The 17385-nt window shown below is 59.5% G+C and overlaps 1 protein-coding gene across 1 annotated transcript in view; it reads right to left on the bottom strand.

Annotated features, from left to right (window-relative positions):
* Positions 1 to 8891: 8891 nt before the first annotated feature.
* Positions 8892 to 17385, bottom strand: part of LOC104038459 (guanine nucleotide-binding protein G(I)/G(S)/G(O) subunit gamma-7) — a 53558-nt gene continuing 45064 nt past the window's right edge. The window contains exons 2-3 of the mRNA XM_075723593.1: positions 12999 to 13117; positions 8892 to 9495 (exon numbers count right to left, since the gene is read on the bottom strand). Of these exons, the coding sequence (XP_075579708.1) occupies positions 9370 to 9495; positions 12999 to 13079 (207 nt within the window). The 5' untranslated portion in view covers positions 13080 to 13117 and the 3' untranslated portion in view covers positions 8892 to 9369. The remainder of the gene's footprint in view (positions 9496 to 12998; positions 13118 to 17385) is intronic.

Here is a 17385-nt window from a genome sequence, read left to right as displayed (position 1 = left end):
AACCGCGGTGTCCCCGGGCCGGCCTGACTCACCGCGGCCCCGTCCAGGCGCGGGGGCGGCGGGGATCCCGGCTGGGCGCTGAGCCGAACTTTCCACCCGGACCAGACACCGAGGGCGGCGGCGGGGTCTTTTTTTTTTTTTTTTTTGGGGGGGGGGGGGGGGGGGCGGTGGCCCCTGATTCAGCGCCGGCGGGGACACGTATGTATGGCCGGACCCCCGCCCTGGCACCCTGCCAGCGCCGCCGCACCGCGGCGAGGGACGCCAGGAAAGTGGGGCCCAGGGGCTGGGAACGGTGGTCCTGGGCTTTTGTTCGGTTTGGCCGGTGAAAGCCGTGGCCTTCCCTGCCATCGTGACCCCCAGTATCCCCGTTATCACCGTGGCCACCGGCATCTCCACCGTGGCCACCGGCATCTCCACTGTGGCCACCGGCATCCCCACCGCGGCCCCCCCCGGCGTTGCCGTGGCGGGGCCTCCGCAGCCACGCACCTTTTCCCCGGCACAAGGTGCCGGCGGCGCGGGGCCAGGGCCGGCCCGACGCTGGGAGCGTTAGCACCGGGCGATAATTAAACCCTGGGCGATAATTAGACCTTGGAGGCCTGCAGCGGGGCCGCATCCAGCCCGGGCATGCAGGATGGGTGCTGGGCGCGCACCCCGAGCGAGGCCGTGCCTCCCCATGAGCCCGGCTGTCACAGATCCTGCAAGCAAAAAACACACACGCGTGTGCGCGCACACACGCACACGCCTGCCCGCAGGCACACGGCACCCACACGCGTGTGCCCCGTGTGAGCACCGCGGCGGCTCGGGGATGCGCCTGAAGCCGGCCGGTACTTTTCCATCCCGGCACGTGCCCCCGGTTTCCACGGGAAATGGCCGACCCCTGGCCCCGGCGGGGCTGGCGTTGGTGCCAAGCGGGGGGCTGGATCCGCATCCCCCTGTCCCGGCAGCGCCGGTGGGAGCGGTTCCTGGCAGAGGAGGGGGAGCGGCCGCGTGTCTGTGGGTGCAGCGGGTGCGTGGGGTCCCCGCTGACCGTGGGGAGCCCGGATGCGACCCCCCCTGGGGGGCACATTTGGGGGTCCCGGCTCACCGGGCCCCCGCACAGCCATGCACAGGAGCAGCGGGGGGCTGCGCGTGTGCACGCGCGTGTGCACGGATGCGTGCCGGGGGGCTCAGATGGGGGGCACAGAGGGGCCCACACCGAGCCCCTTCCTGGCTCTGGGATGGCTGCGGCCAGACAGGGCCGGGCCGGATCCTGCTCCGCCTGAGCCCGGCGCGTTGGGGAGGCCCCAGCTGCTGATTTATGAGTCTGGTCCGGGTGGCTGCTGGCGGCGGGCCTGGCCCCGGCCCCGCGCTCTGGCCCCGGACGCCCCCGCACCCACCCCAGGGGAGACATCGCGGAGCCCCCGGGGACGGGGCTGTGAATCCCTCTGCCAGGGGACGGGGACGGGACGTCGCCCACCCCAACCCCCGGGACCCTCTCTGGCACCTCGCCCCATCCCGAGCTCCGGCTGGAAACAAAACAGCCGGCGAGGGGCCGTGCTGCAGGTGGGGAAACTGAGGCACGGAGCCGGCGTGGTCCCCGGTGACTGATGGGCTGGGGGGGGTCCCCGCGCTGTGCCCCGCTCCCCTCCTGCCATGGGGCGAGGGCCCGTGTCATGGCGTGTGGGGGCCGGATGCCGGAGCAGGAAGCCGCCCGTGGCGTCATGGTCGCGGTCCCAGTGCGTCGCGGGTGTCCCGGTGCCCCCGCGTCACGCCGGGGAGAGGAACGGCCTGGGATCCCCCACCGCAGCGCGGGTGGGAGGTGGAGGCCGGGGGGACACGGAGGGATTCCCCACCGTGGGGCGCAGGTGGCCCCGAGCCCCCTCATCCCTGCGGTCGGAGCAGGGCTCTCCCTCGCGGGGATCCCCAGGGATGGTGGGATGGAGCCGGGGCCGCGCCGGGGTTGGGGGCTCCGCTGCGGTGATGCCCCCACCCCGGTGCCAAGCCCTGGTGGGACCCGCGTCCGTCCACGGGGCCACCCCGCTCATGTCCCCGCAGCCCCGGCCCGCGGTGCCAGCAGCTTCCCCGGCCCCGACGCCAAGGGCAGATAATTATAGCTGCAGAGAAGCTAAAAATAGCCCTGCGAAGGAGAGCGGGTTATTTTTAGCCGCGCTCCCAGCTCTGTGCCACCAGCCATCCCCAGCCTGTGCCGGAGCCCGCGGCTCCACGCCGGCAGGAGGGTCCGGCGGCCTTTCATGTGCTGCCAGGCTCCAGCGCCGGGCGGGTTTGCTTTGAAGCGCGTTCCCAGGAAGGTGGGAGCAGCTCCCGGCCTCCCCGAGACGTCCCTGGGTTTTAAGTGAATTTGGGGGTGTTTGAGCATCTGTGAAATGGTGGGTGCGGGGACCCCGGTGCAGCTCTGCTCGTCCCCACGCGGCCGTGGGGCACCGGCACGGGACCTCCGGCTGCGGGAGGGGACGGTGCCGGCAGCTCCAGCGAGGCCACGTCTCCCCGAGCTGTTGTTGGCCAGAGATTCGTGGGGAAACCGCGTCCCCTCTGCTCCCCTGCGGCTGCCCGGGCACAGATGTGCCTTCGCCTCCCTCCACTGCCCGGTACCCCCCGGCACGCCCTGGCACACCCTGGCACACCCTGGCACACCCCTCGGGTCAGCGCCAGGCTCCCGACACCCGGCCGTGCAGCCGGGCATCACCCGTGCGTCCCCCTCGGCCGCAGCGTCCGGCAGAGCTGGGTGGGTGGTTTACAGCAGGGCTGCCTGCTGCCTGCCCCGCTGCCTGTCCCGCTGCCTGTCCCGCTGCCTGTCCTGCTGCCTGCCCCGCTGCCTGTCCCGCTGCCTGTCCTGCTGCCTGTGCCGCTGCCTGTCCTGCCGCCTGTCCCGCCACCTGTCCCGCCACCTGTCCCGCTGCCTGTCCCACCACCTGTCCCACTGCCTGTCCCACCACCTGTCCCACCGCCTGTCCCGCCGCCTGTCCAGATGCCTGTCCTGCTGCCTGTCCAGCTGTCCTGCTGCCTGTCCTGCTGTCCTGCTGCCTGTCCCGCTGCCTGTCCAGATGCCTGTCCTGCTGCCTGTCCAGCTGTCCTGCTGCCTGTCCTGCTGCCTGTCCCACCACCTGTCCAGATGCCTGTCCAGATGCCTGTCCAGCTGTCCTGCCGCCTGTCCCGCTGCCTGTCCCGCTGCTTGTCCTGCTGTCTGTTCTGCTGCCTGTCCTGCTGCCTGTCCTGCTGTCTGTCCTGCTGCCTGTCCTGCTGCCTGTGCCTGTCCAGCTGCCTGTCCCGCTGTCTGTCCTGCTGCTTGTCCTGCTGTCTGTTCTGCTGCCTGTCCTGCTGCCTGTGCCTGTCCAGCTGTCTGTCCCTCTGCCTGTCCCGCTGCCTGTCCCGCTGCCTGTGCCTGTCCAGCTGTCTGTCCCACTGCCTGTCCCCCTGCCGCCCTTCCCAGCTTGGCGTTTTGGGTCAGACACTGAAAAATCCCAGCTATTCCAGGCACGCGGAGGAAGCCTGGCTCCAGACTGCCCGTACGCCGCAGCAGCAGCGGCGCATTCCTGCCGGGCCGGGAGGGCAGGAGCTGCTCCAAGCCCCTCTCCAAGGCCGCCGGCGTGGAGGCCGCTGCCTTCCAGGAAAGCAGCTCCCGCGGTGCACGCTGCCGCCGGCCAGCTCCGGCCCCGGTCCCCGGTGCTGCTTTGGGTGGGAGCTGCTGGGAAGCCGAGCGGGGAAGCCGGGGCCGCTGCCAGGGAGGGCGGAGGTGCCTTCCTTTTCTCTGAAAAGGGAAGGAACGCCGCTCGCAGTTTTGCTTTGCCGTGGCTTCGTGGAACGGGAGGGCCCTGCTGCTTCCTGGGAAGCGAGTGATGCCAAAGGTTCGGCTGCGGAGCTGCCGGGGCAGGGCAGAGCAGGGGAGCAGCGGGGTGGTGGGAGCAGCCCCAAGGGTGGGAGACGGGGGTCCCCGAGGGGCTGCGATCCCCAGGGGGGGGGTCGGAGAGGGAGAGCCAGGGGATCCTGTGCAGCCCCCGGGGGCGACGGCCCCAGCCCACCCGCCCGGGCACCCCTAGGCAAGAGGCGGAGGTGGCCGAATGCCCCGAGGAAGGGGCCGAGGGGCTCTTCGCTGAGCCCAGCTCCGGAGAAAGCAGCAGGAAGGGTCAGTCCCGGCTCCGAGGATTTCCCCTCCCGCAGCCCGGCTCTTTCCGGAAGGGTGAGCGGCCGGGGGGGCTGCCGTGCCCCCCGCACCGAGCCCACCCGAGCACCCAGCGCGCCGGGGAAGCGGGCGTCCCCCCTGCAGCAGACGCAGGACAAGCTGGGCGGGAGATCTGGCAAAATGAAAAGTGAGCCTTTTTATTGTGTTATCAATTCACTTCGTAACAACAATTCCACAAAATATTAAACACTGTGCAAGAAATTGGTCTATGGCACACCAGAAATAAAAATCAGAGATCCAAAAATGCAGACGTTATGAGGAGCCTACGTTACAGACACCGATTACTTCCTAAGTACAGTCTTTACAAACCTTGATTTGCGTTTGGCAACAAGATCAGAGTTTGGCAAATAATAATAATAATAATAATAATAATAATAATAATAATAATAATAATAATAATAATAATAGACCAGAGAGAAAAAAATTAAGAGCGCGAAGTATCAGACGCGTGGCTTCTGTTCAATGAAGTAAATGCATTATTTTTACTTTGTTAAATAAAGTTGACTTTTTAAGTACTTGGAGGAAGGGGGATCTGCTCGGCTCCGGCACCAGCACCGGCACCTGCACCGGGCCACCGGACCTTGCCGGCTCAGCGGGTGCCATCCGGGTGCCATGCGGGTGCCCGGGCGTCTCCCGGCTCCGGCTGTGCCGCCGGGACGGTCCCGGAGACAGGGAGGGGAGGACAAGGCAAACGGACCAAAAAAATTAAATAGAAGCAACGTTTCCTTTCTCCCTTTTTCTTTTGCAAGTCTCTCTCCTTTCTATTTTTGGCAACGGCTTCACCACATGCTAAAAAGAAACGCCAGACGGATTTGGGCATGTGTTTACGTCCAAAAAAAGGCCTTTGTGGAGCCAGGGCTGCTGGCACCGCCTGCCCCATGCCTGTCAGCGGCACACGGGAGGCCCCGGCTCCCCGCTCCCCCTTTGCGATCTGGAGCACTTAAAAAGTCCTGAAAAGTGTCCTTTTTTTTTTTTTTTAACCTTTTTTTTCTTTTTTTCTTTTTTTTTTTTTTTTGGCAAATGCACTAACAAAGTACAAGCAACTACTGTAATTTGCACTTATATTTATGCTATACAAAAACATCTACAGTATGATCACTGATTTACTCGGACGAGGAAAAAAATTAAACCAAACCAAAAAAAAAAAAAAAAAATTAAAATAAAAGGTCGAGGATTTTTCCACCTAACAAGTCACCCACTGAGAGATACCAGCACCCGCCGGCAGGCCCCTGCCCGCCCCGCTCGGCTCCCGGCAGGACCCCGCTGCCGCCGGCCCAGCGCCATCCCCGTGCCGGGAGCCCCCAGCTCTGTCCCCAGGCTACCAGGGGACCCCAAACAGACGCTCCCTCGCCCCCTTCTCCCGGCTCCGGCCGCACGCTGAACCTAAACCTGCCGCCTCGGCCCTTGCCGGCCATCCCACCGCCGGCCATCCCACTGCCGGCCATCCCACCGCTGGCCATCCCAGCTCCGGCCATCCCACCGCCGGCCATCCCACCGCCGGCCATCCCAGCTCCGGCCATCCCACCCACCGCCGGCCATCCCACCGCTGGCAATCCCACTGCCGGCCATCCCACCGCCGTCAATCCCACCGCCGGCCATCCCACTGCCGGTCATCCCACCGCCGGCCATCCCACCCACCGCCAGCCATCCCACCGCCAGCCATCCCACCGCTGGCCATCCTACTGCCAGCCATCCCACCGCCGGCCATCCCACCGCCGGCGTGGCGGCACAACTCGGGCGAGACACCGGGGATGAGCGTGGCCCCCGTGAGTAGAAGGACGAGCGGGGAGGCAGACCCAGCCCCGATTTGCCGGACCGTGGTGCGCCCGCTTGGCGGCTTTGCCGGCAAAGCATCATCCCGCGGCGTTCGCCGGCAGAGCATCCCGCAGCGAGCCACGGCACCGCGGGTCTGAGCCGCCCCCATCGCGATCCCGGGGGATGGGAAGGGCAGGGCGCGGAGCGGGGCTGGCACCCAGCCGGGTAGGGGTGTTGGGGTGTGGGGAGCGCTCGGGAGCCCCCTCGGCAGCACGAGCCGATGGCGGGGCCGGGGGACGCAGCCCCCGCCCGGGTCTCGAGCCTCCGGTAACCTCGGCCGCTCGCTCGCTGCCACGCAGAGCGCAGGTTTTTCTGGCTGCCCTGCAGCTCGGGCGCTTGCCTGGGTCACCGGCTATAGCACCATGCACTGGTCTCTAACATAGAGGAAGAATCAGCAATCTGGAGTAGAAAAATAAGGCTGGAACTGTACTAGATTAAGGACAGAGGAAATTCCCTCGTGGAGAAGAGAAAGCCCTGCTGTGGCAAAACCCAGGCGCACCTCAGGACAGTGCTCGCTTCCCGCTACAGATGCGGCGTTCGAGAGCTTGAAGTTATGTTGGATGAAAGATTTTTTTTTAAAAAAAAAAAAAAAAACCAAAACAACAAAACCAAAACCAACAAAAAGGCATTGCCTGCGGCCGTGCCGGGGCTGCCGCCCTCAGCGGACGGACGATGCTCAGCGTGGTGCCAGGCCGGGGTGCGAGCAGGGGCTGGGGACACGCCCGACCGCAGAGGGACATAAAAAATCCACTTCCCTCTGCTCCACCTCCCCCAACGCTCACATCGGGCCGGGGTGAAATCGCCGGGGTCACCTGCAAACCCGGCACAAGGTCGGTGCCAGGACAGGAGCCCGCGACACAGTGCCGGGGGGGAGATGGGAGGTGTAAAACGCCCAGTTCAGCGAAAGACGCCGGGGAAAGCAGCTGCAAGACGTACACAGGAGGTGCTGCAGTTTGCGTTAGTGTTAAAAATGTGGCGTTTGGCTTTGTTTTTTTTTTTTTTTTCTCCCCAACTTCGTTTAAAAAGGCAAGTGATCACGTACTTAAAAAAAGCGATGGCGAGATACCTGCAACCAAGTGGAAACGGAGCATTTCTGCTAACCACAGCCTCTGCCGGCACTGCCGAGCCGGCGGCGTGGCCGGTCGGCGCTGGAGAGGGGCCGGCCGCGCTCAGCCCCGCAGCCCACCCCTGCATCGCGGGAGGAAGACTCTCCGACGCTGCCCTTCCTCCTGGAAGATGCCAACCTGCTTCCCCCGGCTACTAGCCACGTGGCCGCAGGCTCTGCTCCTCTCCCTGCCTTCGAGCCGGCCTCCGGCATTGCCCGGCGCAGCTCCCTGTGCCTTGGGAGCCAGCGACAGCCCCGGGCACACCATCCTCCTCCAAAAAGCGGCCAGCAAAGCCTCCCCAGCGCCCTGCCCGGCCCAGCAACGCCGGCCAGCCTAAGCGCACGCAGCACCCAGTAGCAGCTGCGAGGTTTTCCTCCCTCCAACCGAACCGAAACAGAAAGCGCGAGCGCGGTTCAGCGGTTTCCCCGAAAAGCCGAACCCGAGGGTCTCCTCCAGCCTCCCTCTCCCCGGGGCTGCCGGCGGCCGCGGGAAGCGCTCCCTGTCCCATGAAGGGCTCGGCCGTCGGTGGTTTCCATCCCAGCGGGAGATCGTGGCATTTCAAACCAAATCCAAAGCATTGGGGGAATGGGAAAATTCCCAGGACCTTCACATCAGGTGTGGTTTTTATTTTTTTTTTTTTTTTCCTTCTCTTCCCAAAACCGAAACTCAGCACCGCTTGTATTCAGATACCAGCACGGCGTGCCTGTGTTCAGGATAACTGGGAACGGGTACCGGCGTGCTGGTTAGGGAACCGTGCCTCTGCCTACGGCGGGGAGCGGTCGCTGTGCCCCCGAGGAGCCGCCGAGCCCCGGGCTCTGCCCTGCGGACGCAGACTCGGTCATTTAAACCCAACGCATGGGACCCGTCCTCTCCCCGGCAGAGCTGGAAGCTGGCGAGCGCCGCCGCGGCTCAGATGGCCGCAGGGCACCCAGCACACCCGGGGCGGCAGCTCCGGCGACGCGGGGAGATGCGGCGGGACGTCCCTGAGCTCTGATCTTTCTCCCGAGCATCCGCCTGCCCTGGCACGGAGCCGCCGGGCTCCGTCGCTGCCATCGCTCCGCCGGGGCTCTGTGGCGGGCAGCGGGAGGAAGGCTCGCCTGCATTGTCCCCCTCTTCCTCGCGGGCTGCTCCGCGCCCGGGTTATCCCCGCCTCTGCGGCGCGTGCGTTTGAACGGCGGTGAACGAAGCGCTCCCTGTTTAAATCGCGTTTCAAGATTTTTCAAGGGATGGGAACTGAACTATTTCTTCTACAGCCTTACCCTCATCTCCCCAAATGAACTGGGCTTAGCGGAACGAATTCCACTTGCCGCTCTCAGTGAGAAAAAGGGAGATGGGAAGTGCTAGTAAATCTGCCAATTCTAGTGTTTTGGACCGAGACTCTCCAAAAAGCCAATTTTAAAAGATTTCTCATGTGATACTGCACAACAGAAAGCCCCTTTCCCGCCCCCCGCCCCCCGGTACAGTCCCGTTTGGGAGAAACAGTGGTAACAGCACAGAGAAAACCCAGAAGCAGACAGAGGGGCTCGAGCCCGGCCTCTCCCATGCCTCGGGCTTCCTAACGCCGCTCACGGAAACCCTCTCGGCCGATGGATCTGGCACCAGAGAGCGTTTCCCCGCGGTGCCACCCCCTCGTCTGAGCGGAGCCATGCGGCGCTGGGAGGAATCCCCCCGGCCTCCATCCTCCTCCTCCCAGCCTCCGTTTAACCATTTGCAACAGCAATTTTTCAAGCCGTGTTTTGGTTGGGGTGGGTTGGTTGGTTTTTTTTTTTTTGTACTAGTTTTCTACAAAATAGGTCCCCACCGGGACTCTTCTCCCTTGTTCCCTCTCAAGAAACAGCAAATTCTCGGAACGATGCGCTAATTGAAACCAATTGGATCAGACCCACTAAGAGCTTTGTTGAAAGCTTCTACCGTCGAGGTCCCGCTACTTGGGTCTTGCATCCCACTGGCAAATGCAATAAGAAACCCCACTGCCTGCACCACCTTGGTACCAATTCCAAATTAAAAATACTCCCCCCACCCCCCAACCCTGTTTTTTTTTTTCTGTTTTTAAATTTTGACCCCTCTCAGTGCGGCACCGGCCCAGGAGCAGACACCCTTCCCTAAATGACTTGCAAATTTTTTTTTTTTTTTTTTTTTTTGAGATTTAAGTTCTATTTGAATCCAACATTTAGTGTTTACCCCTCGGTGCAGTTGAAGTTTGTAGCTTGGTTTCAGTTGATGGAGAACGGTGCCCTGCCTGAGAGATCGCACGCGCCGGAGCGAGGAAAGCTATAGGATGATACAAGGCTTTTTGTCCTTAAAAGGATTCTCCGAAGCGGGCACTCCAACCAGCAGCGGGTCGTTCCTGGCATGTTGCTCGCAGTAATTCATTAGCTCCGAAGATGCTTTCGAGACCTAAATGTTGCAAGAAAGCAGCAGGTTAGCGAGAACGTTCAGGTGAAGATGCAGAGCTCAGCCCACGCGGCACCACCGACCACTTCCCAGGCTCCGCGGGAAGGAAGAGAGCCAACGTTTAGGATTTCATAACAGAAACGTTATGGAGATGGTGACAAATGAAAAGGGGAAATGGACATGGGGGGGAAAAAAGGAGTTTGTAAGGTCTGACATAAATAAAGCGATGAGTATGGGAAAAACACTCCCAGCCGAGAGCAAGAGATTTAAAAGAAGATACTATTGTCCTCATTTTTAAGGGCTTTGGGATAAAAGAGAAAAAAGCCCGCCTGAGAGCGGCCATCCTCTGATGTTAAAAATGGAGGTTTTGAAACCGTTAGAAACTATTACTTAAGGCTCTGCTTATTTTAGTTCAAAAACATCTTCTGGGAACCGAGAGCCCAGGGCGGCCCGGCAGAGAGGGGACCGCGGTGGTGGGCGAGCAACGTGGCTGCGCCGTCCGGCAGCGAGGAGGGCGGGAGGCACGGGGAGAGACAGGCAGGGAGGGACCAGCAGCTTTGGAGACCACGAGCAACCCCTTTTTTTTTAATTAACTTAATAGCTGGTTGAACATAAGGCAAAGCCAAAACATAGACGCAACCGCAGCACATCTGGAAGGCCCAGATGTGACCTGTTGTAGCTGCAGAGCCTTACGGCAGCGGTTCCCTTCCCGGGATCTCCGTGGCTGCTCGGCACCGGGGCGATTCACCCCTCTCGGCCGAACTGAGCCGTGATTTGGGGGGACCCACACGCGCCTCCCCGCTCCCCCAGCTCCGGCTCTGCCGCTCTCATCGCGCTCCGCAGCCTCGCCGAGGATGCTGCGGCACACGGGCAGCGCGGCGGCCGCTGCCGCCTGCGGAGCAGGAATGCGCAGTTGCGCGCCGTCATGATTAAACCTTTCGGCAGCAACTGAGCGCACGCAGCGAGGAGGAGAAACAGCACTTGTGACAAAACCCCAGTTCTCTGCAGCTCTGGGCAAACCACTTGATCTGTGCTTCCACACCACGGCGTGGGCTTCCTCCTCCTTTTTTTGCGTCTCCGGGAAAGGCAGGTCCAGAGATTGCATCAGACTTTTGTGGGAGTCTCGAGGTACCATTGCAATATTAAGTATTAAAGTCCTAACCAGTAACGAACACTTCTAATGAACACCAACTGCTGCTCGCCTGTGCTTAAACGTACTTATCATGTACATTGGGATCCGACAGCGGAACCGCCCTGCAGAGGCAAGGTCAAGGCTCTACCTTAAACCTACCACTCGCATAAGACAGTAACTACTCCTAATCTCAGAGCAAAGAAAAGGGAAAGGGATGAGTTTGCTGGGAGCGTGGCTGAATGTGCTATGAGAGCAAGTGGCCTGGAAACTTCTGCGCTCCTCTTAAAGTTTCAACCGTGTGAAGGAAGGGAAGGACGAGCCAGACGCCGTCGCTACAAAGGCCTGGCCCTTCTCTAGCAGATGTACGGGCGGCTCGGGCTGGGGAGGAGGAAAATCATAGCGTGGTGGCACGGCCGTGATCCGACTGCAGCCTTGGGTGCTCCGTCAGGCCTCGTGGGGAGGGATCGGAGGGCATTCCTCACGCTGCCGCTCTCGCCGCTGCCACAGCTTCGCCAACAGCTGGCAGGGCAGCCCGTTCCCCTCATCTCAGAAGCGTATCAGCTCATTTATCCGCAGGCAAACGCGCGTCCCGCCGACCTCAGCTGCGAGGCAGGGAGAGGAGGAGCGAGGACTCATCTGACACCGTGCTTAGGAGCTGGCTGGCTTGGCACGCTCGCCTGAGAGCTGGGTTTGTGGATCAGGGCATGACTGAAAGCTCGTCCAGACAGCACGTCTTCTCCACTCAGCCTAAATAGCAGCATGTTGTGGTCCCACCACTGTTGTTCTTTCCCAGCAAAGCATTTAAGATAGTCACAGCTACAAAGGTCTGTAAGTATACACACACCCTCCTTCCTCCTCGGCATGCACCGTTTGGGATCCTGGAGCTACAACATGGTAATTCTTAGGAGAGTCAGCAATGGCTGTGCCAGGGGAAGACCTGTAATTTATTTTGTCTTCCCTAAAATGGCCTCGCTGATGGGTGCATCACTGGAATCTGGAAAGTGGTGGCCCTAAAAACAGCTACAAAACCTCATGGCTTTCAAAAAAAAAAAAAAAAAAAGCTATTCAAAGCAGCAGCAGCTCCTGCACATCAAAACTGGAGATGACGGAGGATTTGCTGCTGCAGAAGTAGCAGGGACTGAAAGTCAAAGAAAACGTTCTTTGACCAGGAAACTAAATTAAAAACTTATCAGGTGGGTTTAACACCTATGCGTTTCACAGTATTTCAGTTTCACTATCCTTTTCATCACCGTGCACGGGGCTTTCCTTTGCGTGGCTTACTGACAAGTGACTTTCCACGAACAGATCTTGTCTCTCCCCTCCTTCCCCTGCTCCTGGGGAGTTTCTCGGAGGGATGGGCAGCGGAGCAGCCCGACCACAGCCTGCCCGACCCACCCGACCAAGGCTGGCAAAGCCCAGATGCGGGCAGCAGGGCTGCAGAGCCGGCTGACGAGTGCGGTTCCTCCCGTGGCTTAAGAGGTATAAATTCAGAGAGTTCCCTGGGGTTTCCTGCTCACAGCCAGGACTTGCCGCCCACGCACTAATATTTGTCTCCAGTAAAGAGTGCTCTCCAGAGCTCACGTGGCCGAACGAGCCTGGGTACCACAATCACTGAGCTGGTTCCCAGAATAGAGTGAAAGCTCCTGGAGGACCCAGTCCCTGACTCTCTCGGGGGACGCTGTGGCTGCATGTTAGCTGCTCCAACCCCCCAGTGCCAAAGGGAGCTTTATTTCTGGGGCTCCTTTGCTGCCCCAGCAGATTGCTGGTGAGCCAGCACACGGCTGAGAATAGACTCCGGTTTGCTATCCTGGACAACTGCAGCACAAAATTAACCTTCCCTAGTTCGACCATAAACGTGCCTCAAACCAGAGTGAAGGCGTGCCGCCATCCTTTTTCATTTGCGAGAATGCAGCAGCTGAGAAATAACTGTGCAGGCAGCGACTTTCTGAGAGAAACGGCATACGGACAGTGGAGCCATCCTGCAAAAAAATGGGGCAACAAGACCAGAATGCACGTGGGCATGCCTGGCAGAGCTTTGCTGGGTCTGGCCCCTGCAGCTTCAGTGCCTTCACAGGTTGCGTGTGCCCAGCTGAGCTCCAGGAACTTACTCCAGCGGCTGGTCTGCCCTCGGATCGTGCGCTCACCTCTAACACCTGGGAGAAGCTGCCCAGGCTGCGACCTTACCTCCATGTACGAGCAGTGCCCGTAGGAAGGGGTCTCATCTAGAGATGCTGCAGTATCTGAGCCGGAGACATCGCAGCAGCATGCACATGCTCGGGGAAAACCCAAAGCGCTTGCCCAGGGACCCTTCCCGCTCCGTCCCTGCCCACCCCAGCCGTGGCACGTGTCGCGCTGCTCCAGCTCCTGCGCTCACCTTGATCCTCTCGATGCCGGCTTCGATGCGGAGCTGCTCCACCAGCTTCCGGGCCTGCGCTATGTTGTTAGTTGTTGACATTATCTGCCATCGGCTCCAGGCCCCAGCACGTGAGAATACTGCAAAACAAGGAGGGGGGAGAGGGGGGTTGGCATCGTGCACGAAGCGACTGCGCCACCATGCACCATCTCAAAAAGGGTTGTGCACCGCATCCTCATCTACAGCCACGTGCGAATGGCTTCCACGAATTCTAAACTGATGACACAAACTTAACGTTTCCTGATTTTGCCTCAAGTTCTCCTTTCCTTTAAACAGCACTCTTGCTGCACTCTCTTCAGGCTTTTTTTTTTTTGATTAAAAAACTAAACAGAAACTTGCCGACGAGAGGGGAAAAATGAAACTTTTTCTGCAGAAAGTCCTGCCAGATGCATTCAGCTGACCAACTGGAAAAGCGAACAGAAATTTTCCAGCCCATGTAACCTGCCATGCACCGCTCGCAGCGAGCCAGGCAGGGGAAAGGTGGACGGGGACACTGCTCGACTGTGACCACCCACAGCTCCTGGATGTTCACCCTCACTTTTCATCTGCTCGTTGCACCGCCGCCTTTGTCCTGTGGCAGGATTTTCTCTGCACAAGGCTCCAAGCAGCAACTAGAAATGCTCGATACTGTACAACCTCAGACCTATGCTATTTATCCATCGTTTTGCAAATCGATGTCCCTGAAAAAAGTAGAGTAAGAAAGTAAGAGCGACAGATGCTGCCAGGCTGGGTGGTAGGTGGCAAGTCAGGGCTCAGAGGGGCAGAGGTTTCTCAGATGCCAAAGCAGTGGATGGAAGCAGGGGACAGGTAGCGAGGCACGGGCACAGACACGGGGGGATATGAAAGCACGAGAGGCACCGATAGCTCACGTCTCAAATGAACCTTCTGCAAAAATGGTGCAAAAAAAGGGCCCAGCTGAACGTGGAAATGAGGAGAGCACCACAGGGCGAGCCAGAGCCAGAGCCAGAGCTGAGCAGGACTGGAGCTTTGCTGAAGCACAACTCCTTTCCGTGCACCAAGCGTCTGGTCTCTGATGGTCTCGCGAACCCGTCCAGCTGCCAAACTCTGCACCCATGGCCAGCTGCGCTGATCGCGGGGCTTTAATGTACCTGTCACCCGGCCGGGTGCAACCTGCACGTGGGGCCGTGTCCCTGCGACCGCCACGCTGCAGCCGGGTGCCCCGGCAGGGAGAACGCGGGCGGTTAAACAACCTTCCTCGAAATTTAAAAGCAGCGACTGAAGAAGTTTGTCTGTGAGACCAACATAATCCATCACCGTCACGCAGGCCAGAGCCGTGGGGCAGCAGCCAGGGCTGAAGCACGGCGGAGGGCAGCTCTGGCCACGCCGGCCAAGCCGGACTGCCTTGGCCAGACACCGTTTTCAGATCGTTTCTTTACGATCATCTCTGCGGGGCTGCTGCAGAAGTGTCAGGAAAAGTCACTTCCTTGCCCTGCCCGGCAGTGACTCAGCCCCTGACCATTCAATAACGGCGGGGAACAGGGGGAGAGGGCTGCAGCAAGTACCACCTCCCACCTCCCGCCGCCTGACAAACCATCAGATGATGCTGGGAGGAGGAAGGAGCCAAAGCAAACACAGGGTCAGATACCAGCGGCGCTCCCAGCGCCCCAGCCAGCCGCCCACTGCAGCCCTTCTGTGCTAGCTTTAATTAGAGACTCCTTCAGTCTTCTCCCCAGCACCGGCAGCTTCAAAGCAGACGCTGAACTGCTGCCTTTACTGGGGGGAAGAAAGGGGGGAGTGTCTGCCCCATCTAAACTCCTAGCAGACTCGAGCTGTCTCGCCTATGTTTAGACATTAAGGGAGTTTATTCCAGACCACGACGGTACTCTCGGGGATTATTTTGCTTGGCAGCAGCATGCAACGTGTGCTGAACTTCTCAGTCCCCGAACGGCACTCAGCTTCGTTTGCAACACCGAATGCTGTGGGAGAAAACAAACGGTGCTTCAGCCAGCGTTGCCAACTCTGCCATGAGCCGATTCCCTGAATTAGCAGGGTGATTCGGAAATCTCCGCCTCTTGAGTCCTGGAAGACGTTAGTCAGGACAACATGGGAAGCCACACTGTCGTAATAAAGTCTGGTGCTGCAGAAACTGGGAGAAGGAAGCAGGCTGGTCCCCGGGGAAGGATCCTCCTCTCCTGCCCCAATTTCCTAAGCCACGATGCTGCAAGAGAGAGACTCGGCTGGTTTGCAGCAAAGCAGGATGTCCTCGTGCTAGCAACGCTGGTGCCACACCTGAGCTCAGACTCGGGCCTCGGTGAGACGGCACCATGTCTTTAACCAAAGGGTCCAGAGTCCTACAAGGAGCTCGACCGGCACCCAAAGCCCCACATCAGGATGCCAAACCACATGCAATGAGCCACCTCACGGCACGGCGGACGGGTGCTTGTCCCAGCCTTCCTGTCGTGGCACAGGGTACGCTCCACTCTGGTCTCTTTATCCATGAAAAAGCAGCACCTCCAGGTGGGAACGCTTTATCTTGGGAGACAGCTTGCTCCTTCAGCATCAAGTGCTACATAGAATCATAGAATCGTTTAGGTTGGAAAAGACCTTTAAGAGCATCCAGTCCAACCATTAACCTAACACTACCAAGTCCACCACTAAACCAATTAAAGGAAGAGTAGCACTTTCATGTTTCCTGGCTTGGTGGCTGGATCATTTATAATGAAAGTAAAAACTAGGAATCACTAAGATTGGAAAGGACCTCTAAGATCAACATACACCCCAGCCCTCCAAGTTCTTTGGGATTTCAAAACAGCAGTTTGTGTTCAACCCTGCTGTGATTACACTGGATATAAGGAAGAATTTTTTTACAATTAGGGTGGTGAAGCACTGGCACAGGTTGCCCAGAGGCGGTGGAGGCCCCATCCCTGGAAACATCCCAGGCCAGGTTGGACGGGGCTCTGAGCACCCTGCTCTGGTTAAAGCTGTCCCTGGCACTGCAGGGGCTGGGCTGGGTGAGCTCTAAAGGTCCCTTCCCACCCAAAGCACTCCGTGATTCTGATTCCCTATGCAGGCTGAGCAAGAGCTGGACATCAGCTGCATTAGTGCTGCTGACAATTTTCATGTCATTAATCCCTGGAAAAAGCAGGAAAGTTTTGCCCGTTAGGCAGCTAGCGCACACGCAGCTACTTGTGGCCATCTTCTGATCATCTGCGTCTCCAACGAAATCCCCGCTAACAGCACCTGCTACGGTGAGAGCAGTTGTCTCCAGAACAGCGCAGGCAGCATTAGGACCAGGGAAGAGCCCTAAGCCAAGCTCTTTCTAAATCTGTACCGTGACCTTGAAAGACCTCCCCACTGCAAACAGTTCACTTCTCATTGACAGAACAATCCTTCACCTGGATAAAGAGTTAGCAGGCAGCTGGAGGAAAAAAAATACAAGCAATCAGATATAATTTATGTTTGCAGCAATGCAAGATCACCTGCTTGTACTTTCCCAGCTTCCTGTTTATGGAACAAGGCTGATGAATCAGGCGAGGGCGAGTTACTTAAGGAAACTTCTGCTTCTGCCGCAGCGCTGGGAGATGCACGGCTCGTGTCCCTGTCCCCGCAGCATCCCGCTGCTCGGGGGACAGCAGCCTGGCTGAAGGAAGGAGGCATTTTACTAAGTACAGCATGGAGAGAGTCCTGCTGCGAGGCAGGAATTACCAAACCGTCTTAAAAGTCCTTGGCAAGGGGGAGAAGTTTTACTCCCTGCTCTCCCTGTAGCCCAGTTTGATGGAGTCTTTGCAAAGCAAAAGCAACGCTTGCAAATCAGAAATGGTGCTTTTACTTGGGTCACCGCAGCATCAAAGCAGGCAGGCACCTGCCCTCCCCTGCCCCTGTGCTGACAACCGCTCTCCAGCTCACCACCACCGTCTGGCACCCGGCGAGACCCCGCTTTGCCTACGGCAGCAACGCGCTTTGCCTCTGCCAAGTGTAAAGAGCAGCATCAATCGCCACCGAGCACAGGGTTAGCAGTTTCAGAGCAACAAAATCTGCAGCAGCAGCTTCTACTTCCTCCTCAGCCGCTGTCGCCCAGCAGCGACAGCACAGGGCTCCCTCGGGGGAACCGAGCGGGCGGCTCCCTGCACGTCGTGCTGATGGCACAGTTCCTCTTGCAGTGTTTTAAATTCCCAATTACAAATTTCAGCAGCCGAGCTCTCAGAAAGGTCAAGGGGAGTTTTGCTGGATGCAAAATCCTCCTCCAGCTGCAGCCGGCGGCAGCTGCCTGTCCCGTGCATCCCTAAGGCTCCTCAGCGGCTCCCGGTGCAAACCTGCCGAGCCGGGTCGGGTCGGCTCTTGGCACAGGTTGGGTCAGCACCGGCACCGCAGCCGCGTGGTCCCAGGC

This window comes from Pelecanus crispus, chromosome 20, assembly GCF_030463565.1.
Source record: "Pelecanus crispus isolate bPelCri1 chromosome 20, bPelCri1.pri, whole genome shotgun sequence".
NCBI lineage: Eukaryota > Metazoa > Chordata > Aves > Pelecaniformes > Pelecanidae > Pelecanus > Pelecanus crispus.
Note: the sequence above shows the minus strand (reverse complement) of the source record. Positions and strands in the feature narration are given on the sequence as shown.